Below are 26,268 nucleotides of genomic sequence, written 5' to 3' on the forward strand. Positions count from 1 at the left end.
TAAATAAAAGTATGGAAATTAAATGTAATTATTGGAAGAAATAAATTGTTTACAATTCTATTCATCATTAAAATCAATATCACATGCACCACCTTAAAAAACCAGTCCTGACAATCTGCAACATCTCTTATTTCGTAATGGAACAAACTTTTCTTTTGTAAAAATATCACTTAATCTTGATTTTGTGTTATAAACTATTAAATTAATTATTAATATTTTATTGGTAATAATTCCGTGAATTTTGTTAAAAAATAATGGTTATTGATATTAATAATCAGTATAATGAGTTACATCCTGTTCAAATATAAATGATTAATTTCTATCATTATTATAAGCTAACGTTGTAATAATTTAAAATAAAGATTAAATGTAAATTATAGAATTATCAAAATGGAATAAAATCCATGATCTAACTCGACATATAACGAGTTTAAATCAATTCAGTTAAAAATAATTTATAAATTTTAGTATAAACCAAAAATAATCCGACTCCATCTCACTAACTCGAACATAAAAAAAATCAATTTTGTTTTTTTGAAATTTTTGAAAAAAGAGATTCATAATACTTTATTCTTTACTTTTATTCTTTACTTTTGTCTTCATTAGTCATTTGTTTTTCTTGTTTAAGTAAGTAAGGTATAATATAAGTTTTTTTAATTTCTCTTATAAGTTATAACTTTATTTAGAATTGTGATTTAACTTTTTAGATGAATGTTTTTTTTATTGTCTAAAATGAAAAAAAAAAGATTTGAATTTTTAGAATTTTAGTTACATATTAAAAAAATATTATATTGAAGAAAAATAAATTGTGTTTTTTTAATTAAGTGATTTAACTATTTAACTCATCGTGGTGGATGTTATTAAACTTAAGTTTTTCTGAGTTGGATTAAATAAGCTGAGGTAGATTGATTTACCAAATAACAAATACGTGGAGGATCGAACCTTTGTTAACAGTTTTAATAAATTTAAAGTAAATTTTATTTTAAATAAAAATAATCATCATCAATAATAATTTATGAAAAAATTGAATATGAAATAAATTTGAGCAATGATACTGAACTTACTTATGAATTTAAAACATTAAAGTTAATTTTATTTTAAGTATCATTATAAATAAATCTTGTAATTCAACACTTACAGAAGAAATCGTGAATATATTATTCACGATTTTATATTAATTTATTTTTTATTTATTTTATGATTTAGATTATATAATTTAAAATATAAAAAGTAAGGTCAAAATTTGGTTTATTCAGATATGAATTCTGATCTGTTTCTGGACCAAAGGAATAAAACGGAGAATTTGACTTTCTAGAAATGAAATTTGTAGCTGCTGTCGTTAACGGTGTTAGTCGGTAAATACTTATTTTTTAAAATTTATTACCAAATATTGTGTATGGGAATTTATTTTAGCAATTTGTGAAAATTAAAATACATATTATGGAAGCAGCCAAGCCATGACATTACAATCAAATAAAGCGCGTGGTCGATAGAAACCCACCGAAAAGACTGTTTAAGAAAATGAAATGAAACTAATTTTGTTTGGATAAGAAGACATAGAAAAATTAATGTAAAATAATTTTTATGCTTATTATTTTTTATTAATCACTAATGTAAAATAGATACTACTTAATATATGGCAAATAAACAATTACCATATTTCTATCAAAATTTGTCTTTGATTGTAAAACAAAAAACACAGTAAAATATCAGTATCACTGTACTAATGTTTGAAACGCAAACCCTAGAAAATAAAATTAATCTTTCGTTCTTCAGCCAAAACCATTGACTTCGTTGCCTCGGAGGTTTCGCCTCGTTTTCTCATGTTTACCAAATTCATAATATATTCTACGTAGACAAAACAATGTTTCTTCTCCATTGCTCCCAATGATGGATTCCCCCTCTTCCTCCTCCTCTGAGTTCGTTTCCATAGCCACCGCCAATCAGGTACCTCAACTCCTTCCTGTTTTTAACTCTCTCAAATCAATCATTTTCGATGTATTTCTCTATGTACCTCGATAATTCAGTGTTAAGGACTATTTTCTTAATCTGGGTACAGCCAGTTGCACTCATTTGTCAATACACTGTAATAACTGTCTACGATGTACTTAATGCCCAAAAAAGATTACTTTGGAACTTGATTGTTGTGAATTGTGATAGAGTGCGGCCAGGAGCAGTGGAGAACGGGTGGCTACGGAGCAGTCGCGGCGGTGGCATGACGTGTTCTGGTTAGGAATATTCTTAATCCATTTGATTGGGTTTGGGTTCCTTCTGGGGGTTCTTGGTCTAAATAGGTTTGAGAGAGAGAATAGACTTAACATTGACAAGTTTACCTCCCGGTTTTCTGAGAACCAATCCGGGTTGACTGAGACTTACTGGCCCCTTTATGCTGCTGCTGGTGGGGTTGGGACTCTTCTTGGATGGGGTTGGTTGTTGTTGTTGGGCTCCCAGGCAACTCAAATGATGAAGGTGTCTGTTCACATACTTACCACTTACCTTGCTGTGGTCAGTGTTTTGTGTTTCTGGGCTGGCCAGATTTTCTGGGGGGTTGCTTTTGCCATTGGAGCTCTTCTGCAGTTCCTTTATGTCATATCAGTCATAGACAGGTATTGGCCTTTACAGGTTTTATGTTGATGTGGATTTCAGTTGTTTTTTTGTTTCTCAAATTGTAGACCGTAAACCAATGAATGAGTGGTGACGGACTCGGTTCGATTAAGCAAGTGATTTGGAACTTGAATCTTGACTTTTTGCGTATGGAGAAAACTTGGTTAAAGAGGGACAACTTATCATTCGATGAATATAGATCTCTCTAAGGATATTAATATCAGTAACTGACTAGGTTCTTGTAATCATACGTGTATCAGAAAATGTTGTGGGTTGTAGACTGGGATTGACCTTGAACGTTGATGTTATTATTAATGGTGTGTTTGAGAAGCCGTTTAAAATCCCATCAAAATCTTTCAGTCATGTTTAATTTATTGGAATGTGTGAAACGGCCGTTCAAAGTGGGAAACAAACCCGCACTAAGAATACTTGATTAGTGTTTTGTTTTTTGGTATCAATTCACTGTTTTTTTAGAATCCGAAAAAAATGTGTTTTCCGCCTCCATATAAGCAAATAGGACTGGATAGTAAGCTTTCTGAATATGTTGGTTTATCTAATAGTCAACAATGCATCCTGCTTTTGTTTTCTTCTCTGTCGTATGCAGTGAATGTAGTAGTTGATTGACACATTTTGTAGGAGAATATCACTGTTATGCAATTTTGAGTATATTTTTTTTGTTTGCCATTCAATCCCTACGGTTTCAACAGTCTCCCATCCCTGGAAATGCAAATAAGCAGATATTCAGTTTTTACAGAATTTTTCTTTGGGTGTCTTCCAAAGATTAACGTTGCCAGCTTCTGATTTTGTGGTTAAGGTTTTTCTGCTGCTTCTTTTAGCCTTTTGTGTTGGTTGAGTCCATAAGATGGTTTATTGTGTTTATTTTCTTCTCCAGACTCCCATTTACGATGTTGATTCTGCAAAAGGCTGTGAAGATGATTTGGAATCTTCCTGAGGTTATGAGAGTGGCATATGCTTTTATGTTTGTTGTGCTTTTATGGATGGCCTTATGGTCATTTGGAGCAGCAGGTGTTGTGGCTTCAAGCATGGGTGATGGTGGACGCTGGTGGCTTCTTGTGGTGAGCTGGCAAGTTTTTTTCTTCATTCTATCTGTCCTTGTTCGAACTGGTTTTTGCATCAGATTACTAGACTTCCCGCATCTGATTATGCTAGTATTACAATTCATGTTTGCAGGTTCTCTCTGTGAGCTTGTTTTGGACAGGTGCAGTACTATGTAATACTGTGCATGTTATAGTGTCTGGGATGGTGTTTCTTGTTCTTTTTCATGGTGGTAGAGATGCAGCTTCGATTCCAGCTAACTCCTTAGTGAAATCTCTACAGTATGCTTTAACTACATCGTTTGGCAGCATTTGCTATGGTTCATTATTTACTGCAGCAATTAGGACACTACGATGGAAGGTAACCAATCATTATGACCAATTTCTAGTTCATTTCTTCCATTTATGAAGGTTTTTCTTGTTCATATTTTCTTCTTTTAAAACTTTGTTTTTTCTTCCAGATACGAGGATTTCGGTCTAAGATAGGCAATAATGAGTGTTTACTTTGCCTTGTTGATTTCCTTTTCCATCTCGTGGAGACTCTTGTTCGTTTCTTTAACAAGTATGCCTATGTTCAGGTATTCCTCTGTGACCGTGCCAGTAACTAGTCCTGTATATGATAGAAATTAACTAGTCCTCTATATGGCAATCAAATACAGGATTTGTGGTTTTTCATTTAAATTAACTGCTGGTATTGTGTAGTAAGAATATGTAAAAGTTCCTGGAAACAGGTTCACTGCAGTAACTTCAGTTTCAGCCACCCTGAAGTGAAAATCTCTTGTTTAGGATATAGTAAGGAACCAATGCAGATTCAGCGCTTCCAAAGGAAATGCCAATACCAGTTTGTTGTCATATCTTAATTGTTTTTTGAAGTTAAGGATATAAATTGGTTGAATTTCTAGGATGAAAGTCTGTCAAGATAAAGGTTAAAAGTGAATTAATAGAATGATTGTTACTAGAATTTGAATTACTAAAAATTTAGAAATATATGGAAAGCATTCCTTCTCTGTCAGCACTTTGCACAACGAGGGTAAAGATTAATTGAGATTACATTTGTAGGGATGACGCAAAAAGATTAACATGGGTTGTTTAAAACAGCTATTTATTTTTCCATGATAATGGAGATATAGTGTACAGTCAAGTTGTGTTGAAGTTTGTTGAATATACTGGTTCTTGGAAAACTTCTTCTGGCATGTTTTTAATGGTAACCTCCATTTCAGATTGCTGTTTACGGTAAAAGCTTTAACCGGTCGGCTAGAGATGCATGGGAGTTACTCCAGTCGACTGGGGTTGAAGCACTTGTGGCCTATGATTGTTCGGGTGCTGTGCTTCTAATGGGTACTATTTTTGGTGGACTGATAACCGGAACTTGCTCTGGTATTTGGGCATGGGTTAAATGGAGTGACAGAATTATTATGATCGGATCCACGTCCATGCTGATGGGGATGGTATTGGTATGTTAAAACAATTTCCTTGTTTAAAGCTTGCTCTTGGTGGGACTACATGCTGCTTGCTAAACTTTTTATTCTCTAAAATTGGTGAGGAACATTCAATGATTGTCTATAAACCACTTGTGATCAATTGGATTGCATCAGTATAATTGCTTCACACATGAGGGGTTTTCCATAAATCAAAAGGCTTGTATTATGCTTATCATTTTCCTGAAACATGTTGACCATTAAAATTATTCAAACTGCAATGTTGAATTTGCAGTTGTTTTTATATAAATGAATGACAGCTAAATTAATGATGAAATGTCTTGTGTTCTACGTTCTGTCTGTCGTGTTTTGGCCATGAAAATCAGTCAAAGCTGTACATGGTTGAATGTGACTTAAAATATGCAATTATATTTCAGGTTGGATTGGCAATGGTCGTGGTTGAAAGTGCTGTTACATCCATATACATCTGCTATGCAGAGGACCCCTCATTGATTCAAAGATGGGACGCTGAATTTTTCAACCAAATGTCTGAGACACTTCATCAGCGACTTCAATATAGAAGTGCTCGAGCAAGGGAAGTTTTAACACACAATCGATTCGATGACCTTGTACCCCAAAACGCACGTATCTGAGGGATCATATTTTTTTGTACTACAACTTACGACAGTTTGTTTCTTCATTACATCAAGTCTTTTTTCAATTCATATTTTTCAGATGAATTAGTAGGAATAGGAGAAAGTCCAAGGTTGCCTTGTGGTATTTTGTATCGGAAAGGGGACAGAGAGATGTAACTGTGCGTAGGGATTGTCCTGTCTGAAGGTGTATGAATTGATTTGTACAACAATAAACTACAAGATAATGTACAGTTTCTTTATATTTGGCAACTAAAAATGGACATAGAGAATATCAATTTTTTCTTACGTGTTTTTTTGGATGAATGCCATCGATATTGGTTTGAAAATTCCAACTTCATAATTAACATTTTTCCTCCGTGTATATAGAATTTGAAATCACAAATTTAGATGAAAAAGTTAGTGAGAAGTATTTACTAAACTAGTTGTCAGTGCAACATTGGGTAATAATTAGAAATGAATTTATGGGCCCCGTATTGCGGATCTGTCCTGTGATTATTTTTTAATTATAAATTAATCAAATATGTTTGGTCTGAGTTTAGGGGCCAGGCTAGTTAACTCTTACAGTAATACATTTATAAAAACAAGATTTACATTTGATACATGATGGTAATTGGTTCAGAATTGAAATCATTTGATACTTCTTAATTGCTGTAATTTTTTTTGTTTTGTTCATTTGACTAAATTATAACCTTTTTTTTTACTATAATCAAAATGAGAGAATTTTAACAGATAAGAAGGTCAAAACTTCAAAGTACACTTGAACTATTGTTTTTCAGATAAAAGGTTACAATAATAACTGTAAGCAAGAAGAACAAGTACAATGTTGTGGGCACGGAATTATTATCAGAATTGAGAGAAAAAACTAAATTACTGTTTATAACTAAGCAGAAAGAAACTATGATTTGTAATCAGAGATTGTGGTTTAATTAGAAGAACTAAAATAGATATTTGTAGATTTTGTTGTACATTTTTGTTTTGGGTGAGAAGAGAAGTACCTGTACGCAACACCTGCAAAGTTCTGTGTTATGTTTGAATAGATGAAAAGATTGATTGTACCAGTTTAGCATCACTTTCATTTATTTGTAACCATTTTTTCAATTTTCATATTTTTCTGTTTCTTTATTTCTTTTATGCAAATAAAAGGTGGTGTGTCTGACAAAAACAAAAAAATGCATGATAGAGTGCAAATGGCTAATAAAAAGCATTAATTAGGGTTTCCAAATTTAGCTTTACCTTCTGATCCCATATCAGTTCCACACTTCTAGGCTCAGCCTGATGCCAACGTTAGCGTAAAATGCACAAACTTCTTCTGACACACGCTCTAGCCTGAACCTACTACCACTGCTCTTTGTAATTCTAACACCTGCTTCTTTTTTCTGTTTCTCCTTCTGCTTCACCCAAACCCATGCCCAACACCAAGAAGTTCCTTTCAAGCAAACATTTTACTTTATTTAACCTTACCTACCTCATTGCTACTCCTCTTTTTCCATCTTATAGACCCACAAATCAAAAACCATTAATCTAATCTAATATAATCCAATATTTAACTCTCTTTTTTTCTCCCTATCATTATCAATCATGCATGTGAGTAGTGACATTACTATGGACAAGTATGTGTTTATGAAATAAAAGTTTGAATTTTATGTAGAGTAGAAAACAAAATTGTTTTGGACAGGGAACAAGGTATAATAAATGAGAGTGAGAAATGTGAAAAAAAATTGAAGCTTTAGTTTTGGTCTTACATGACCTCAATCTCATCACATCCCATCGATCTCAGCATGCACTCCTTCCCATAGCTATAACCTCGCTTTACGTGACATGCATATTAAATACTTTCTCAAGACCTATGAGATGCTCCAATAAATACAACTCTTACTTACCTATTTATTCAGATTTTTAGTCATTTCAACTTTTCAAAAACCTATTTCAACTTTTGTGCCTCTAGTTTTTCAAATCAAATCCATTGTCTTTTATACTTGAATAGAAATCTTTTAAAAGAGGATACTATGAAGAATCTAAAATACAAAGCTTATATTTATTATATTACTTGAATGTCGGTATTTGCAACGCTTATCGATGTGGTATTCCAAATATATACAATAATATAATACATTTTCGTATAGACGTAGTAGACACATAACCTTAAAAGAATACAATAATTTAAAAATAAAAAACATAACGACTTTCCACAAATAAGTTCATCGTTTCAAAAGTAGTATTCCTTTATATTGAAGTCTACAAATGTAGGAGTACTTTTGAAAAAAAAAAACACTGAGGAATCAAAATGATTATCTAAACTTGAGATCCATAATGAAATTCATAGAAAATCTAGAGACTACAAATACAATTATATTTAAAATATTGATCACAAATCTTAAATAATTTATATGTTAAAAATGTTTGTTCATTATATGGTTCAATTTCAATATAATTTGTATGTTGAAAAAAAATATTCTATACAGTTCACATGTTAAAATAATAGTTTTAATTAATTTGATAGATAATTTCTCTGACCATTCACTATCACTGATATATTTATAACTTTTATTTAAAAGAATTAAATAATTTTATCTTAATCTAAAAAACCAAAATTTATCAATATATATTCAAATTCGATTGTTTCGAGTAAGATCTTAATTTTTAGTGTTGTAGACAAAACAAATCACTAAAATTAATCAGCTAAACTAAAAGTTGAAAAAAAAAATTAAAACCCTTAAAATTGTACAACTGTCTTAAATTAAGTTCTGTTAAATGTTTCTCCCTTTTTATTTTCTCCTATTTTTGTTTTTTCTCTTGTTTTGTGTTAACCAAATATCCTAAAGTGTTAATACATTACTAGTAAAATCATATATTAGAAGTTAATATAATTATTCCTTAACCTCATTTTGTAATGAAGAAGCTTTGCAGATGATAGAGGTCAGGTCAGAGCTTAGAGCAGCTCCATAGGACTGAGCATCTCAAAGTTGTAGTGGTATGCTGGAGCCTTGAGAGAGAGAAGCATGCACAATGCAGATTGCAGATATCAGATAGCAGATAGCAGATTGCAGATTGCAGATTGCAGATATCAGATTGCAGATGCAGAGGATCAATCATGTAATGTAACAGAACACTCCATATTAATAATAATAACATTTTTTGTCTGAAACATCTGAAAATGTGAAGAGAGAGATGCTCAAACAGTTGTTTCTGTCTTGGGAGATGAACCAAATCAAAGATACCTCATACACCTCCACACACAACCAATCACAACATAAACATACACTCAAAGTAGAATGAATATTCAGCCCTGTTATAAAATTTCACTTTTTTTTTTCTTACTGTAATCGTATCCTACTTAACTCCTTTTGCTGGATTTAATTTTGAAAATCTATATTTCATATATTAACCAATGTTTTAATCGATGTTCCCAATTTTCAATTTTATTTATTTATTTTATTGAAAGAAAAATATATTGAAGTTAGTCAAAAAAATAGTAACTATAATAATAGACTTTCTGCTGTAGTATGAAACCACGATCACTAAAGACAAATTCTATAGATACCTTGGAAAAAGTAATAACAAGGAAAAAGACAAGAGAAAAGTATATGATGGAGAGGACTAGATAAAGAATAATATTGTATATTATAAAAAGGGTCATGCAAATTTATTTTTTGAACCATGTAACATCACTTCACTTTATTTAATTATGGTAAGATTCTTTTTATTTTACAAATTATGGTAAGAATTTTTTTTTTAATTTTAATGTGAAATTCCCTACTGTTTTTCGTATTTATTATGTGTGCTTAGTTTATTTATTTTTTAATTCCGTCTTTGGTGGTACAATCTAAGTATCTAAATATAACATTCGGTGGTGGGTATATCTAATGTATGCTTAAATTGGATATAATTGTAATAAACGGGGAAAATTTATTTTCTATAAATAGAAACTTCTTATTTCTCCCAACAACTCTCACATTAATTAAAAATAATAAATTTGAATGTTCCGTGTACAACATTAAGTTTATTAAGTTGTTGACGTTTCCAGTGTTTAATTTATATAATCAATTTTCTGTAACTTTGATATAATAGATGATGTATAATATGTTTAATTATTTTATCTTCGCTTAATAAATAAAATCGTATGGAAAAAAAAATACATATATAGTCGTAAAAAACAATAAGATAACATAATAAAAAATATATGCATGCCATCATATAAATAAAAAATAAATTTTTATATCAATTTTTAATTAGATAATGTTACCTTCTTTTCAATAGAGGTTCTTTTAGGTATTGAACTTGAATAACTGTGTATTCTGATATTAAAGCACAGTCATAGCAACAGTAAATACATAGCATATCAACAAACAAAGATAATATAATTAAATTTAATTTAAAATATAAAATAAAACAATCATAAACATTAAAATGTCACATTGTGCTTTCCATTGTCATCTGATAACAAATCAATTCGTATTAAAACTTACTTTGTCATAGAGTAATTGCCAAAAGTCAAGATAATTAGTAATACTTAGTATACAAGTAAGAGTATATAAATCTTCACTGATTTCTTTCTTAATATCTTCATTTAATAATAATATATATTGATGAAATATGAATACACTTTCATCGCTGATGTTTTAAGTGTTTAATATGTATCAATTTGAAAATGTTAATTATAAACTAAGAAATCATCGTTCATGCTCAGTTAAATCTAACTATATCAAATCTAACAATGAACTTAATAAAAAAAAATAGTATAACTGTTTATATTTATCAAATGAAATATATAAAATCAATCACAACAAAACTAATACACTCTAAATCACATGTTAAACAATGAAAAAAATATTATTTGATTAATTTTCTTTGAACACTTTAAATATCAAATTATAAAGAAATATTGTTTAAAAGGCTTTAATAGAAAATAAAATAATTAATTTGTATTAGTTATTTTGAATATGTAACCCGCCCTTCAAATTTTCACATATAACTAGAGTAACGTTTGGTTTAAATGAGAGAGAATGAACATTGATTTTTTTCTCCTTCAAATGTCCAATTTGACACTTTGAATAAAAAAAATTGTCAGACTTATATCTAATTCAAATTGTCAGGTGTTTGAGTGTTGATTAATTAACGATAAACCTTTGCAACAACATTTAATACCACGACTTTAATTTTGTTTAAATGACCTACTTATATAAGTTATGCTAACGAGAGCAACTTAAGAACCTAAAGTTAATTTAACTTTAAAAATATGAATTCAAACCATCTTATAAAGTAAATTTATTTTTTTCCACTTGGTTCAAATTACTTATTATAAGCAATGACAATGTCAAAACCAATGTGTTGACATTTTCAACAAAAAATCTAACCAAAATTACAACCACGAATTCAAACATATAACTTAATTATCAAACATTCAATCAATCCAAACATTTCATTCTTCAATATGGAATAAAACGAAATAAAAAATCATAATATCATACATTCTAACATTACTCATGTGTTTAACCCTCGTTTTAGCAAAAATCATCCTTAAAATTTACAATGCATTTAACATAAATGTCAAAACTAATTTAAATGTTGTGATGATTGGGAATTAAGATTGAATTGAAAAAAAAAACATGGTTTGACGGAGAAATAATAACCTTTATAAAGTTTTTTTTTTCTGGGAGATTTATAGAAGACAATTCAAGGAGTAGACTATAAATAATTAATTTTGGAAATATGACAAATGTTGATTATTGATGATCAAGTTTGCGTATGAAGTAATTAATTTATAATAGAAAAATGTGACAAGAGTCATTTTAAGACTTTTAAAGCATTGAGATACTCCACGATTATTTATCATTTATTTAAAGGTTCATCTCTAATAAACAACCATTCTTTAATCTAAATATTAAAAACAATTAGTCACTTAATATTCTTATGCTCATTTCCTAACTAGGATAATAATATATTTCATTTTATCAATAGAAAAAAAAATCTTTATAGATGATAGATGATGATTTGGTTTGTAGATGTTTGGTCAATCTTATTACACAAAACCAATATTATTTTAAAAGTGAGCATTGTAGGGAGGGATAACATACACACTTAGATATCCACATTGGTAAGATATTGTCCGTTTTGGTCTAAGCTCTCACGGATTTACTTTTGGTACCACTCCAAAAGGCCTCTTACCAATATGGAGGTATCTTATGTGTATATAAACTCATGTTCATCTCTTGTTTTATTGTTTGTACCCAACATATTCCCCTCAAACAAAGGACTATGGTTCTCCTACCTCCACCTCTCGTAGAAGTGAAGTCTTTTCTTATCCTCGAGTACACCATGGTCAACAATGAGCATCTTTTTGCCCTCTTTCACGATCCATGGTCACAACACTGAGCATCTTTTGCTCTCCACCTCTTATGATTCATATAGCTATCTGTCACTGGCCACTTTTCAGAGCTTCATCTGATCATGGAAGGATGTACTTGTCTGAGTCCGGTCATCAGACCTGAACCATGGGCTCTGATACCATTTGTTGGGAGGAACAACATATACACATAGATCTCCACACTGGTAAAATATTGTCTATTTTGGACTAAGTCCTCACATATTTGCTTTTGGTACCACTCCAAAAGACATTTTACCAATGGAAGTATCTTACGTGTATATAAATCCATATTCATCTCTTGTTTTATTGTTTGTACCCAACAAGCTAAGTAAGAGTTAATTTATAGATTTTATTTCCTATCTTAGTATTGGTTATGTGCAAGTATGAGAAACACTTTTTATAATTTATTATGCATTGTATTATAACCTTATAGTTACATCTAACTTTATCAATATTTATTACTCTTTCACAAAATCCACATACTAAAGAAAACCCACTTGATCATTATACGCATTTAATTTTTGGTAGGAAAAAAAAGAAACAAAAGAGAAAAATGGAACATAAAAAAATGAGCTAAAATAAACAAAAACAAGATAATTTAAGGAAAAATAAAAAATAATTTTGTTTGCGTATTATGTTGTTATTATTATTAAAATACTACGATTCGTAAGAAAAAATTTAAAACTTTAAGAGAACAAGTTATAAAGTAGTTAATTCAACTCTCAAATTTAGTTATAGGTACCTTATCTGGTTTCGTATCTTGTTTAAATTTTACTCCTAGGTTAATATCCTTTATTTATTTTGAAACCTATTTAATCGTTTCTATACAATAATATATTTATAACATGTGAAGTGACTTGTGTGTGCTAGTTGTTAATAATAAGTAAACAATAATGAATAAATAAAATTTAAAAATATTTTTTGTTTAAACAATTTATATTTCCATTAAATTGTACTTATTTTTCAATCGAACAATTTCTATTTTACCTCACTTTTTACCTATTTATCTTAATTTTTTCTCTCTCTTTTCCACTGTTTTTATTTTTTTTTTCTAATATCACACATACCATTAATATACTATTTATTGAACCTATATTTATATTTATAGACTACTTATATTATTTTATTAGTAAATTTAGACCATGCTAATATATCATTTAAAATTCTTATACTATCGACTTATTAAAAAAACACAAGAAAAGAATTAATTTTGTAATAAAAATAATATACTAAAGCAGAGATTATTTTAGAAATGTGTATGAATAAAATCACTGAAAGAAAAAGGTTGAAGCTTTGAAATGTGGGGGTGCTGATGCAACACTACTACATTACACTCTTCTTAAAGCTTCCTCCAACACTTTATGCTTCGAACTGCATTTCCATATTCTCTTCTGCTTCCACTTGTTTAACAACAAAACCTATCATCGCCATCATTCATGCTTTCTTTCCTAATCACTTAGCTTAGAAACAATGCAAAGCTTCAACCCAACCGAATCAGAATCAACCTCGCCACTCTATTCCCACTCTTCCTTCATTCACCGGTAAATTGCATATTACAATCTGCAACAACCATTCACATGCACCAACAAGTGCTTCTGTTGATTTATTTTTCTTTTGGTATTACAAATATAAAGTTTTCTAAAACAGAGTTTCTCTGTTTTTCTCTGTTCTGTAACAGGGGAAATGACGCCAACCCAAATCCCACGCGCTTCTCTGATCTTCAGCATTCTTTTCGGCAGCACGATGCTGTTGATTTAAGCTCAAGTTAATACTCTCTTTCAATGTCTTCACCAATATACAAACACACACTTACACACAAAATGGTTCCTTCTTGTGTAGGAATTTTAATTTTTAACTATATTATATCCAGGTTCTGTGTTTGGTGCGAAGTCGAACAATATGGCTGTTGTTGCAAGCAACTTGCAGTGTGGGACATTCAACACGGTACCGGTTCTTTCTCTCTTGTTTTCCTCTATAGTTATAGATTTTTTTTTTCACGCGTGCCTTGTCTATTTTGGGTTCGGACGAAAATGTTTTTGTAGAACCTTGGAGGTGCAGAGTTTGGTTCGACGGTTGTAGGGTGTGTTGAGACAGAGTCTCAACACATGTATCAGAGAGGAAACTGTAGCGCCACCATGCCCATGGGGAACCAGTATGTTGAGAAATGGGCAGATGATAGCCAACACACTGAAGATACTTGCACAGACATCGACACCGATGATAAAAACCAAGTGGGTTTCTGAAAAATTATTTTCTTGCTGTTACTGTTATGTGTCGGAAATGGAAAGTCATTGTAAAGGCTTAAATGGGTTTTTGTCACTATCTTTTTCTTTTTCTTTTCTTCTACTTTCTGTCTGTTTCTCACACCTACTTAATCAACTTGACTACTAAAAAGTATAACATCAGTTGGATTTTTTGCATCTCTATCAGTATAAATGTTTTGTCCAAAAAGATGAAGACGTATTTAACGGGATAAAATGGAATGTGAATTGCTGATTTTAATGTATTTTTTGTTCACAGTGTTTCTCTACCGTGTCTTGGGGCAATGGAGTTGGAGACGGGGCACTTGTAGTTGTGGACTCCCAGGATCAAAGTAAGACAAAGGTTAAACCCGAAGACCAGAAGGTTGTTTGATGCTAGTTTTGCTACCAAATCCTATGTTTAGCATTTCCTGTTTCGTTGCTGATAGCTTTATTTTTGTGAATGTCTTCCGTTAGACCGTTCGTAGGCTAGCTCAGAATCGCGAGGCAGCTAGGAAGAGTCGGCTGAGGAAAAAGGTAATTACTCAAGGAAGAAGTTTATCCTAATTGACTCTTGATTGAGCAGTTTATTGCTGAGTTTCGTTATATCAGTTAGTTTCAATGTTATTAGTTTTTGTTTCTCCCTGTATGTGTAACAATCACTGGGAGTGAATTAACAAGTTCATTTTTTCAGATAATTCTAAGAATCTTGTTAATGGAATATATTTGATTGGTATATATGGTATGATCATGAACAGGCATATGTGCAACAGTTGGAGAGCAGTCGAGTTAGGCTTGCACAATTAGAACAAGAGCTTCAACGGGCACGTCAGCAGGTGTAAGATATTAAAGGTTTCTGGTAGATAATTTGCATCCATAATACAAATTTTCTGTTATCTTAATTGCTTTTTTATATGGGTTGCTACTTTCTCCAGGGTGTTCTTATTGCAAATGGACTCACTGCGGAACGAGGACATTCAGTTGTTGGAAATGGTAATATGAAAGATTATTTTTCATTTGTAGTGGCAGAACATTGGTAATTGACTATTGAGTACATGTTTTCAAACTCAAAACTACGGTACTGTTTATATATGACAATGATTATTGTTTGAAGCTCACCCATGGCCAAGAAAGAAGCTAAAATAGTTGATTTTATACATACAACCTGTATACAGTAAATTTAACATAGAAATTGTCATGATATTGGTAGAATTGAAGCCTCAATCTAGGTAATAACATTAATCATCTGCATGCCTAATTTTCTTCTGATGCTTAAAAGATAATGGCTGGGTAAGGCAAAAGGACTAGTCATTGTTATTTGTAATTTCATCCATACATATTGAATTATAAGTATTTGACATGGCTTAGGTTTGTAATATAAATTGTAATTTCATGAATGACTATTATTACAAACTAGGCAGTTGAATTTGATTTTGTGATGATTTTTTTATCCTCAAGGAGCGTTAGCATTTGACATGGACTATGTTCGATGGGTGGATGAGCATCAAAGGCTGATCAATGATCTAAGATCAGCTATAAATTCTCGAATGGGTGATAATGAACTTTATGTTCTTGTTGATGGAGTCATGGCACATTACGATGAATTATTCAGGTTGAAGAGCATAGGGGCAAAGGCTGATGTATTTCATATACTTTCTGGGATGTGGAAGACTCCTGCAGAAAGATGCTTCATATGGCTAGGTGGATTTCGTTCTTCTGAACTTCTCAAGGTGATTGACCATTTCAGATACTGAAATTTCGTGTCCATAGAATATTCTGTTCAGTTGTTGATGACTAATAGGCACATTTCTTTGGATAATCAGATAGTTAGAAACCAGCTTGAACCATTAACGGAAGAGCAGTTGATGGGCATTTACAATCTGCAACAGTCTTCCCAGCAAGCTGAGGATGCATTATCACAAGGCATGGAAGCATTGCAGCAGTCTCTTTCAGATACACTTTCAACCTCCTCACAGGGATCATCTGGTTCTGGAAATGTTGCCGAGTACATGGGTCAAATGGCAATTGCATTAGGCAAGCTTGCCACACTTGAGAGTTTCCTTCATCAGGTAATAACCTCACTAATCTTAGTCACAGCATCTCTAATACTAATATTTAGCACTTATTGCAACATTATAATCTTTATTTGTAGTTTAAGTTCTCACTTTCAATAGTAAAAATTCCACATTATGCTTATGAGTTTAGTTTCTATGTGTCTTTACTTTGTCAATTATCACTATGATCACAACCTTTGAAAATTTGATGAAAATGTATTGAGAGAGTATAGATGTTTCCTTTCTCAGGCTGATCTCTTGAGGCAACAAACTCTGCAACAGATGAGACGAATTCTGACCACTTTCCAAGCTGCGCGGGCACTACTTGTCATAAATGATTACGTTTCACGACTCAGAGCTCTTAATTCTCTATGGTTAGCGTGCCCAAGAGAGTACTAGGTGTCACACATATTCAGAACTAATCTTATCAGAAACATGGCTAATTATTGCACCTTGATTCCTACAACTTTTCAGCTATTGACAAATTTGTATATTATTGACATTTTCAAGGAAATATTTTTCTGTGTTATGCTTACACTACTCTTGAAAACAGATAGGTGTCACCTTTGCATCCTTTCACGTACCAGACAGCATTGCAAATAACTTATTGATAGAAATAATTATAAATCATTTCATTCCCTTTCTCATCATTTTTTATATGGAAAGAGAAAACTCTACATTAAAATGCCAACAATATGATGTTTTTTTAATAGAATAGAACAGAACAGACAATTACATTAAACAATTTACACAAATTGTTTTACTCTCCTATAAAAACTAAGATCTGTACATAAATGAACAATAGTTGTACAAACTTTTCACCCTTTTATGTTCTGTAATTCTTCCACTAATGTAACATCATCATTGTATCCTATGTTATATATATATAATGATGGAGCAAGGATATTCAACTTCAATTTAGTAGCAATTTATCTAAGATTCTTCAATTCTTGTTATCCACTGGTCTATATACCTTTTTTCTGCTATTGATTTTTCCTGCCAAGAATCAATAATGTAACACTATTAAAATATTAATCTTTCTTTTAAACAATTTCATCATATTTAAACTAGTCAAGCAGATATAAAAAACTCTACCTGGTCTATGGATTTTTCTGGATGCAACTTGGGGAATGAACACCCCAGTACCCTTACCACTCTTCCACAAGTTCATAAGCCAAAGGGGTGGTGAACCAGAACCATGTCTTTCCCACAAACAAAAATTGCTTGGAGGTGGAGATTCCCAGCTAAATCTGAAAGCTGACCTGGCTGAACCACCATCAGTGACATTAATGGGATTGAAAGTTCTTGTTTGGAGTAAATCTTCGTTATCTTCAGATGTCAATAGCAGAATCTGCCTCCTAATCTCTGCATAGAAAGTATCCTCTTCATATTCTGCCTCAGACATAGCACTAGGATCTGAATTCATCTCCATGTTATGTTGCTGAAGAAGATGATGATTTGGGAGGTGAAAATAAAACAGGTGTTGAGGTTTATGTATATAGATGGATGAACGAGAGACAAAAGAGATTAGTTTGAAGTCAGTGTTGTGAAAATAGGCGTGGGTAAATCTGATATCCGATAGTGTCCAAGTTGGAAGAATATGTCCATTTCCATTTCGTACGCTAGCAAATGTCAGCTGCTTTAAATCATATGATGCAATCATTAAATCTATAAGCCAAACCAAGTGGATCAGAACACACCACACAAGACATTTGTCAGTTAATTTGTAGCGACATAAATGGTCGTTATTCATCACCAAAGATCAACATCAAGCATGCTTATGGTTTGGGTTACCTTGTCATAAAAAAATTAAAATATCAAATTGTGCCATGTAACTTTCATAACTTGGAATTGTTTGTGATTCAAGTATTTGGTAGATGTTAAATTAGAGTATCTTATTGGTGTTGCTTCACTTCTTAAAACTACCTTTAAAAAATGGTTTATCTTATATGCTGATATTTGGATAGCTGAAATTCTCATTACACTGTTAAAAAATAAACTAAATTTTATTCAATCTCTATTATTCTGCATATATTATGATGAACACATTCTCAACACCAAGGGATCTATGAATGTGACATTCTGTACAAGATACTGTAAAAGTTCTCTCTCTACACCCATGATTTAGTTGTGATATGGATTGGCTTGAAGTTGCTACGTCACAAATAACTCTTTTTTCTTATTTAAATATTTTATGATGGAAAAAAATAAAAAAAGTAATAATATTTTATAAGTGCAGGAGATATTTTATTTTATTATTTTTATCTTATACTTGTCCACGTTTTTTTTTTATTCAAATGTTATTAGGTCAACAATCAAAGTTTTGAAATAAATGTTGTAAAAAAATTATTTAAATATTTAAATTAGATGGTTATGAAATTATTGTTGAGAAAATCTCACGATTTGATATTTTCTTAAAATTAAGTATGCTATTCATTGATAATTGAAGGACTTTAAATAATCACGACACTTACAATATTATGGGAATAAAAATAAAATATTAACTATCTTAAAAATAAAATTTGTTTAATTTAGCATAAAATAATATTGTACCTAAATAAACCGAAAATCATAAATATCTATTCTTATTTTATCTCTATCAAAATCAAACTAAATATTATTAGATCCAGAAACTAATAAAATAATATTTAAACAAATTATTAATAAAATCTAAAATTTAAGTTTATCCCAATAATTATATCCTTGCACCTACACCAACCAGACATTGGTGTTATTAGACATTTCTGAATCCAGAACACATTTGTGGCTCATGCATCACATTGAGTATTTTTACAATACTTAGTATCATATATATATATATATATATATATATATATATATATATATATATATATATATATATATATATATATGATATATTCTTTACTTTAAAACTAATCTTTGGTTTGGGCAGATAAAAAAATTCTAATAACAATAAATTATTTTCATTATGAATAGAATATACATTATTTTTTTCTCACTTAGATTATTTATCTAACATCTTTTGCATATAAAGCCTAAGGTATTAACCATAATAAATTGTTTTGTTTTCCATTTCTTATACTTCACCTTTTTCTTTATAAAATAGTGAATGAATTTAAAAATTACTCATGAAGGTTCATATCTCTACTGTGTTTTTAAAGGGACAGTGTTTGAAACCAACATACATGATAAATTATGGGTGTTGCTCCCTCCATCACCACACCTTTCTCCCTCCACCTCTCCTTTTAAAATTTTATTTTTAGGGTTATTATTTTTTAATTTTACCCATTCACAACCTATTTCACTAATAACCTATTCTATCTTCCTCTCTTTCTTTCGTCGTTGTGAGATACTACAAGTTGCAAAGGTTGGTGCTGGAAAGAATTATCAAGCAGTGTCGCTCTCGTGACTCTCGTGGTGCAGTGCGTGGAGTAGTGCAGTGCGTGTCGTGCTTCCTCCAGGTGCGTATTCGAATAAACCTTGAAATAAAACCCTAAAATAAAAAACGTAACCTTTAAACGGAGGTGACATCCTTCAACGGATGTCAACATCCGTTTAAGGAAAAATAGATGTCGACACTCGTTTTACCTTAAACGGATGTTGACATCCGTTGAAGATGTCACCTTCGTTTAAAGGTTACGTTTTTTATTTTAGGGTTTGTTTTATTAGCAGACATCCGTTGAAGGATGTCACCTCCATTGATGTATACTTCCTCACGCTGGTTGATGCTCTGGACGCTCATCGATGTTCCTCCACACCACAGTGGCGACGCTCCTTCACACCACGGCGGCGACGCTCCTTCACACCACGGTGACAATGGAAGCTTTCAAACCAAAAAAAAAAAACTGGGAAGAAAAAGGAATGGAAGTGCGGGAGGTTGGGAGGTGAAACGGAAATGGGAAAAGGGAAAGAGAGTTCCGTGGGTGGGTGCTGGGAAAGTAAAATTAGGGTTTCAAATTATTTAAAATAGGGTAAAAGTAAAAATCTTTTTAACTTAAGGATATAATTATATTTAAAATAGTGCGGAGAGGTGGAGGAAGTATAGGGTGGTGGTGGAGGGAGCAACACCCTCAAATTATTGGAACTGAAATATTTTTTCTGAATGAAAATGTACACCATTATTGTTATTTTAGCCGTGGGCCATTGTAGTGTCTTTTTTGTTGGGCTTTGATAACACCAATTTCTAAAAAAACTGAAATCCAGGAATTCCCGCTTCAGGTAAAATCACATTTCAATAAATTTGAAGGTCTAAAATATTTCTTATTTATTTTGACAAATTTGATTTGAAAGATTTTACCCACCTGAATATAATTGTAACCACAAATAAAATGTTTTTACAATGATAATTGTAATTACACTTGTTATAATAAATGTTAGATAGTCCTGAACACTTTTTCTCAAAGTCTTTCTTTATTCACTCTCCAAACCGTTCAAGTGTACGTGTCAAAGACATCTGACACTAAGTGATTAATCCGATTAGAAGTCACATTAAAATTTTAAATCCGTAATAAATGTAATCACCTACCTTCTTACCTTTGACCTCTATTTATAGGTTTCATGATGTGCTTATGAGTAATGAAATCCTAATCACAGCTCAATTACAACCCATTGCCCACTAAATAACTCTTACTAATAATCTTAATTAGAAGTTATGTTTAAGGATCCTTACTGGTAGTCAACCCGGTCTCCCATCTCCATAACTATAGGTCGGTTAATAAATAATATTTACTTATCTTAATTGAACGATGCTTGGTGATACTGACCATCTTGGGATTGATTGTTTCTTCTCAATTGTCTTATCCGATAATTCCTCTGTATAGTTGTATAACATACAGTAAGCATCTTTGTTTCAATTCAAATTATTATCAACACAAAATGTTTATAAGTTAAGAAAATACATTTTCTTATTCACGTTCAACCGTAGTGTTGCCAATTCTTCTCTTTCGTGTCTTACATTCTCTGCCACTATTCTTCTAAACCTTGACTCAATAATTATAAACAAATTTTGAAGGTTAAAAATATGCAATAAGTTCATAAGATTCTTTCATAGCATGTCTTGTCGTACCCCAACACTAATTTGTTCTTGATGGTGGTGTCAACCTTCACCAAAACGACTCAGGCTTGTTGAGCTTGGTGGCAATGGTGATATACTCTGGCATGAGGGTTTGGCAAAGGCAGATTGAGAAATGCATTGTCCAGTATGTTACATCAATTAAAAATAAAATGAATATATATTATTTAAATTATAAACAAATTTTGTTAGACTGATAGAAACTTCTTAAAATTAAAATGGTATGAGTCATCTCAAGCTAAGAAGTTAATACTAGAACTCTATTAACGATAGACCTATCATTAAAATCACTTCATCGTCTAATGTCCCTAGACTGTACTTGAAGGTGTTTGGATGTTTGACTTTAGAGTTACTCATTATTTCACTCTCTAATGTCTCACCCTACTTCACCCTATTGGAAGCAAAAAGTTTCATGTCCCCGTTTGCCCCAATATCAAACCTAACCATCTTCATATTTTATGGGTGCAGGGACAATTTTTTACTCACCGTGTTTTAAGCTCCCATGAGAAAGATATTTATAGGTACAAGGACACAGGGAGTTACCTACGGAGAAGAAAACACAAGATATAGGATAACGATACTTTGACAACATTTTTTTTACAACGTTTTAACATCATTTACGTGTCATTCTGTGATTGGTTCATATTGGTGTTTATGATTATTATTATTGATTGTAGAGTAATTTTGGACCCATTACAGAATGACACATAAATGATACTAAAATGTTGTCAAAAAAATGTTGTCAAAGTATCATTATCCAATATAGTTAACAAACTTTGGTAACTTTGGTGAAATACTTTAACCTTTTTATCAGTAATTTATGTTAGAAAAATGTCTTTTTAACAACATTTTTGCAACAGTCTATGTGATAGCTTGTGATTGATCCGTTTCAAATATAGGAACCAATAAAATAGTGACATGTAACCTATTCTAAAAAAATTGTTAAAAAAAATTATTAATATATCATAGTAGTTTATATTAACACTGGAACACTTGATATGCTTTAACCCTTTTAAAAAAAATACATACAAATTTTTTCTGTCTAACAGGCAGTTTTCTTTAGATGTATATATTGATATAAAATCTATGAATTTCCATGTTACTTTTACAAAAATACATCCTATTCACATATAAAAATGCTCAAAAAGTTTGTCTGCACAAACTTTATCTAAAGTAAATCAATATTACTGTTTTTTAATTATTGAATCTGCCATGTTTTACGTGTCAAATTGAGAAATCGTGACCTTGTTCACATCTTCTAAGCATTCTCTTTGCTTTTTTATTTATTTTTGAGTATATTATAAGTACTAATCTCAATAAACTAATTGGTAATACTTGTCATACTCTAACACCTTTTGAATTGGCCAATAATGATCTGACACCAGCATTGTATCTTATACAATAATAATTCTGGTTGACAATTTTATTAATTTTTAACCATTATTGTATAACTCACAAGCAAAGAAAGTCAATAAGAATAAATTGTTGACAAAGCACATTATTTCTGAAGTATATATGTGTTACATACAACTCTTACGTCTCCCTCTGGGTTTTTATATAGTCCTTCAAAATTGGAGTTTCATTTTCAAAATTGCACTTTTAGCCATTATGAAAGTCATCCACAGCTCGTTCCACACATTAGAAGAAGCGATCCTTCAATTTCAAATTCTGAACTCTAAAATAGTATCATTCCATTCTTGAAAATGAGAAAAGTGAAGAGGAAGATGCATGTATGTAACTAAAAAGGTAAGCATGATTCATGCACAACGAAGAATGTTTCTTTTTTGAAGATAAAATGAAAAGAAAAAGACTGGCAATAAGGTCTGACTTTGGATATTGAAGGTTCACCGAGGAGCAAGTTCAATGGATATCCTGAAAATGGGTAACCCTAGCTCATCACCACAAACTAACTTCAATTATCACTCTCTATGAAATATCTAGAATGAGTTATATTAATTCAACTTCTTATAATGTGTGATGTCTCCTTATTGCTCCTGAAATGGTGTTAATGGGAGGCAACCTAAAGTTAGCCCCTAATGTTTGCATGCCACTAAGCTCACTTGTTTCTTTGAAATGTCAACAATGTCATGCTACTTATTTTTTCCCCCTTGCCCTACATGCCCATAAGTGATTCCTCAACAGAAGCATAAACAGTTCAATTTTGACATTTCTTTCGTCTTCTTTCTTTGTACTCATATGCATACTTAAACTTGGTATGTTTATAAGCAACAAGAGATTTCCCATCACCTCTTGTTATAACCACAGTATAATGGAATGTAAGGATGAGTTAAAGAAACATATTTTGCAAAACTTTTGTTATTTCCCATGGAAAAGGTAATAAGAGCTGTTAGATTCAAATATCACAAATATGAAAATTTAATTAAAAGAAGATGGCATATGCATAGTTACATGAACATGGCTGAAGTACTGTGAGAATGACCCTGCATCTAAAAACCAAAAAACAAAAGACCAAAAGTCAAACATCAGCGTCTGAGGCGTAATCATGGCACATCCTATTTAGACGTTTTGATTCTGTTTAATTAGCTGCTGATTGGGTAATTTAACAGTAATGTGTGCACTAAAACTGACAAAATGGATCATTCACTTACCTAATGTCGGTAGGAAAAACTTTTCTCAATCTTTTTTTTAAGTTAAGCCTGAAGCAAATCAAACATAAAAAGAACGTTTAGTGAATTTAATTGGAGTTTAAAGGTTAAAGTGAGACCTTCCACTGCATTTTGTAAAGTGGATTGGTCTATTTGCAAACTCTGACACGCACCAACCAGCCACTTTCCTAGAACTTGTTAATGTGAAGGTGTGTCTTTTTAGGTTGATGCTTCCCAATTAGGCAGTGAAAGGAACGAGTTACGAAAATAGGAGGCGCATTGAAAATTTGGCTGACCCTCCACATGTGAATTCACGTGGAGACATGTGTCCAATTCCACCTGCCATGAAAACATTCATTCATCCTTTCTCCACTCCTTACAGTGCCTTTTTCACCTTTTCAGTTCCACTCACTTTGTATATATATATAAGCAAAGAATAGCGTGAGGTTACAAACTTCAAAACCAGTCACCGAAAATTCATTCATTCCTTGCTTTCTTTCTTTCTTCTTTTCTTTCAGCCTCTTCTTACATCCCAAGAAAAATAATGGCTACTCTTACCTCAAACGCATACCTTAGCCCACAATACAATGTTCCCAAAGACCATCATCTACCTCATGGTTGTGTAGTTGAGGAAATATCAGGGCTTATTAGAGTTCACAAAGATGGATACGTGGAACGACCACAAGTTCTTCCATGTGTCACTGCTAGTACTATTAGTCCAGAGCTAAATGTGACATCTGGAGACATGGTCATTGACAGTGCCACGAACACATGGGCACGTTTTTACGTTCCAATTTGCCAACACGAGTTGCCATTGCTCGTTTATTTCCACGGTGGAGGCTTTTGTGTTGGGTCAGCAGCATGGAGTTGCTACCATGATTTCCTTGCAAGGCTATCTGCCGAAGTGCGGTGTGTGATTATGTCAGTGAACTATCGATTGGCCCCAGAGAACCCTCTTCCAGCACCCTATGACGACGGATTAAAGGCCCTAATGTGGGTGAAGCAACAAATGCTATATGAACAACACGAGGGTAGTGGTAGTAACAGTGAATGGTGGACTACAAAGTGTAACTTCTCCAGTGTCTTCTTGGGCGGGGACAGTGCTGGTGCTAACATAGCCTACAACGTTGCCACAAGGGTAGCTGCATGTGATGGTGTTGCTTTAAGGCCTTTGAGTCTGAAAGGTCTTATTTTGATACAACCCTTTTTCGGTGGGGAAGTAAGAACAGGTTCTGAGAAATGCATGGCTCAATCATCGGGTTCTGCTTTGAACTTGGCAGCATCTGACACTTATTGGCGCTTGGCGTTACCCTGCGGTGCGAACCGGGACCATCCGTGGTGCAACCCTTTGGTGAAAGTGAAGTTGGAGCAGTTGAAGGTCTTGCGTACCTTGGTGTGCATCTCGGAGATTGATATATTGAAAGATAGGAACTTGGAGTTTTGTGATACTTTGGTTAGAGCAGGGAAAAGGGTTGAGTTTGAGCTGTTCAGAGGTGTTGGACATGCGTTTCAGATTTTGGGTAAGTCTCAGATATCCAAGAACAGAACTAAGGAAATGATGGCTCGTGTTAAATCCTTCATGGCTCTCTGATTCTCTGTTTCACTGTTCTGCTCTCTCTCTTTCTCTGTATATAAACTTAATTCACTCTTCTCCAAATCAAACTGCCTATTGTAAATTTCTAAATCTTCAACAACTGTACTATATAATGGAATCATTTCTCATAGGTAATGAATGAGATTGTATATACACAGTTGTCCTCGATTTAATTTGAAGAAAAATGAGACTAAATAACTTTTATTATGAATTATTGGTATAGTTTTCTTTTTATTTTAAGATGATTGATAATTGAAAATTTTAGTTGAAACAATCATCTATGATGAGATTGTTAATCTCACTGTTATTTGAGGTAAGTTGGAAAACTCAAGTTAGTTCACTTTAATTTTAGAAGAGAAATGGATGGGTAATATTGATACCTAACAAATATTTGCACACACTCAAAATACTTTTAAAAATGAGTTTTCAAGTGTAACAAAATATTTTCCGAAATGGATACACTATATTTATGCAGAGGTGAAAAAAATTCAATGGGAGTCATACTACGAAAACTTAACTATACTTGCTAATGGACAATAGAAAATTAATGTTTATTGCACCGAAAGTGAACTATAAATCAAAATAGTTTTACTTGAATTTAAATTCAAGAATATTATTGGGAAA

The 26,268-nt window shown here is 32.0% G+C and overlaps 4 protein-coding genes across 6 annotated transcripts; 3 read left to right on the plus strand and 1 right to left on the minus strand.

Annotated features, from left to right (window-relative positions):
• Positions 1-1,765: 1,765 nt before the first annotated feature.
• LOC108326669 (uncharacterized) lies at positions 1,766-5,989 on the plus strand. Its single transcript, XM_017560280.2, has 7 exons — positions 1,766-1,947; positions 2,161-2,606; positions 3,497-3,680; positions 3,796-4,020; positions 4,121-4,237; positions 4,880-5,113; positions 5,515-5,989. Exons 1-7 carry the CDS (start codon positions 1,888-1,890, stop codon positions 5,728-5,730), a joined length of 1,482 nt encoding a protein of 493 aa, XP_017415769.1. The 5' UTR covers positions 1,766-1,887; the 3' UTR covers positions 5,731-5,989.
• Positions 5,990-13,343: 7,354 nt separating this feature from the next.
• LOC108324904 (transcription factor TGA2.2) lies at positions 13,344-16,926 on the plus strand. 2 transcript variants are annotated; one of them, XM_017557850.2, is made up of 11 exons: positions 13,346-13,638; positions 13,776-13,861; positions 13,968-14,041; positions 14,140-14,328; positions 14,618-14,722; positions 14,815-14,874; positions 15,096-15,173; positions 15,273-15,330; positions 15,796-16,067; positions 16,161-16,406; positions 16,641-16,926. In XM_017557850.2, the coding sequence occupies exons 1-11, from the start codon at positions 13,568-13,570 to the stop codon at positions 16,788-16,790; spliced, it is 1,389 nt and encodes a 462-aa protein (XP_017413339.1). In that variant the 5' UTR covers positions 13,346-13,567; the 3' UTR covers positions 16,791-16,926. The 2 variants fall into 2 exon arrangements, with proteins under 2 accessions (XP_052730776.1, XP_017413339.1); XM_052874816.1 differs by having other exon boundaries at positions 13,344-13,861.
• Positions 13,708-17,995, minus strand: LOC108325665 (uncharacterized). Of its 2 annotated transcripts, none has more exons than XM_052874817.1 (2): positions 17,487-17,995; positions 13,708-13,843 (listed from the first exon to the last, which is right to left on the minus strand). In XM_052874817.1, exons 1-2 carry the CDS (start codon positions 17,821-17,823, stop codon positions 13,818-13,820), a joined length of 363 nt encoding a protein of 120 aa, XP_052730777.1. In that variant the 5' UTR covers positions 17,824-17,995; the 3' UTR covers positions 13,708-13,817. The 2 variants fall into 2 exon arrangements, with proteins under 2 accessions (XP_052730777.1, XP_017414250.1); XM_017558761.2 differs by lacking the exon at positions 13,708-13,843 and adding an exon at positions 17,071-17,387 and having other exon boundaries at positions 17,487-17,981.
• A 6,474-nt stretch (positions 17,996-24,469) lies between these two features.
• Positions 24,470-25,797, plus strand: LOC108325466 (probable carboxylesterase 6). The gene has a single exon (XM_017558544.2). It carries the CDS (start codon positions 24,595-24,597, stop codon positions 25,639-25,641), a length of 1,047 nt encoding a protein of 348 aa, XP_017414033.1. The 5' UTR covers positions 24,470-24,594; the 3' UTR covers positions 25,642-25,797.
• Positions 25,798-26,268: the final 471 nt, after the last annotated feature.

This window comes from Vigna angularis, chromosome 3, assembly GCF_016808095.1.
Source record: "Vigna angularis cultivar LongXiaoDou No.4 chromosome 3, ASM1680809v1, whole genome shotgun sequence".
Taxonomy (NCBI): domain Eukaryota; kingdom Viridiplantae; phylum Streptophyta; class Magnoliopsida; order Fabales; family Fabaceae; genus Vigna; species Vigna angularis.

What these genes read in the sequence shown, in the direction of transcription:
- LOC108326669 (XM_017560280.2), top strand. Translation starts at nt 1,888, where the DNA reads ATGATGGATTCCCCCTCTTCCTCCTCCTCTGAGTTCGTTTCCATAGCC. An exon ending in TTAGGACACTACGATGGAAG is followed by an intron (nt 4,021 to 4,120) that starts GTAACCAATCAT and finishes TTTTTCTTCCAG; the next exon opens with ATACGAGGATTTCGGTCTAA. An exon ending in ACAAGTATGCCTATGTTCAG is followed by an intron (nt 4,238 to 4,879) that starts GTATTCCTCTGT and finishes CCTCCATTTCAG; the next exon opens with ATTGCTGTTTACGGTAAAAG.
- LOC108324904 (XM_052874816.1), top strand. Translation starts at nt 13,675, where the DNA reads ATGCACCAACAAGTGCTTCTGTTGATTTATTTTTCTTTTGGTATTACA. An exon ending in TTAAACCCGAAGACCAGAAG is followed by an intron (nt 14,723 to 14,814) that starts GTTGTTTGATGC and finishes GTCTTCCGTTAG; the next exon opens with ACCGTTCGTAGGCTAGCTCA. An exon ending in AGAGTCGGCTGAGGAAAAAG is followed by an intron (nt 14,875 to 15,095) that starts GTAATTACTCAA and finishes GATCATGAACAG; the next exon opens with GCATATGTGCAACAGTTGGA.
- LOC108325665 (XM_017558761.2), bottom strand. Translation starts at nt 17,823, where the DNA reads ATGGAGATGAATTCAGATCCTAGTGCTATGTCTGAGGCAGAATATGAA. An exon ending in CAGAAAAATCCATAGACCAG is followed by an intron (nt 17,388 to 17,486) that starts GTAGAGTTTTTT and finishes GATTCTTGGCAG; the next exon opens with GAAAAATCAATAGCAGAAAA.
- LOC108325466 (XM_017558544.2), top strand. Translation starts at nt 24,595, where the DNA reads ATGGCTACTCTTACCTCAAACGCATACCTTAGCCCACAATACAATGTT.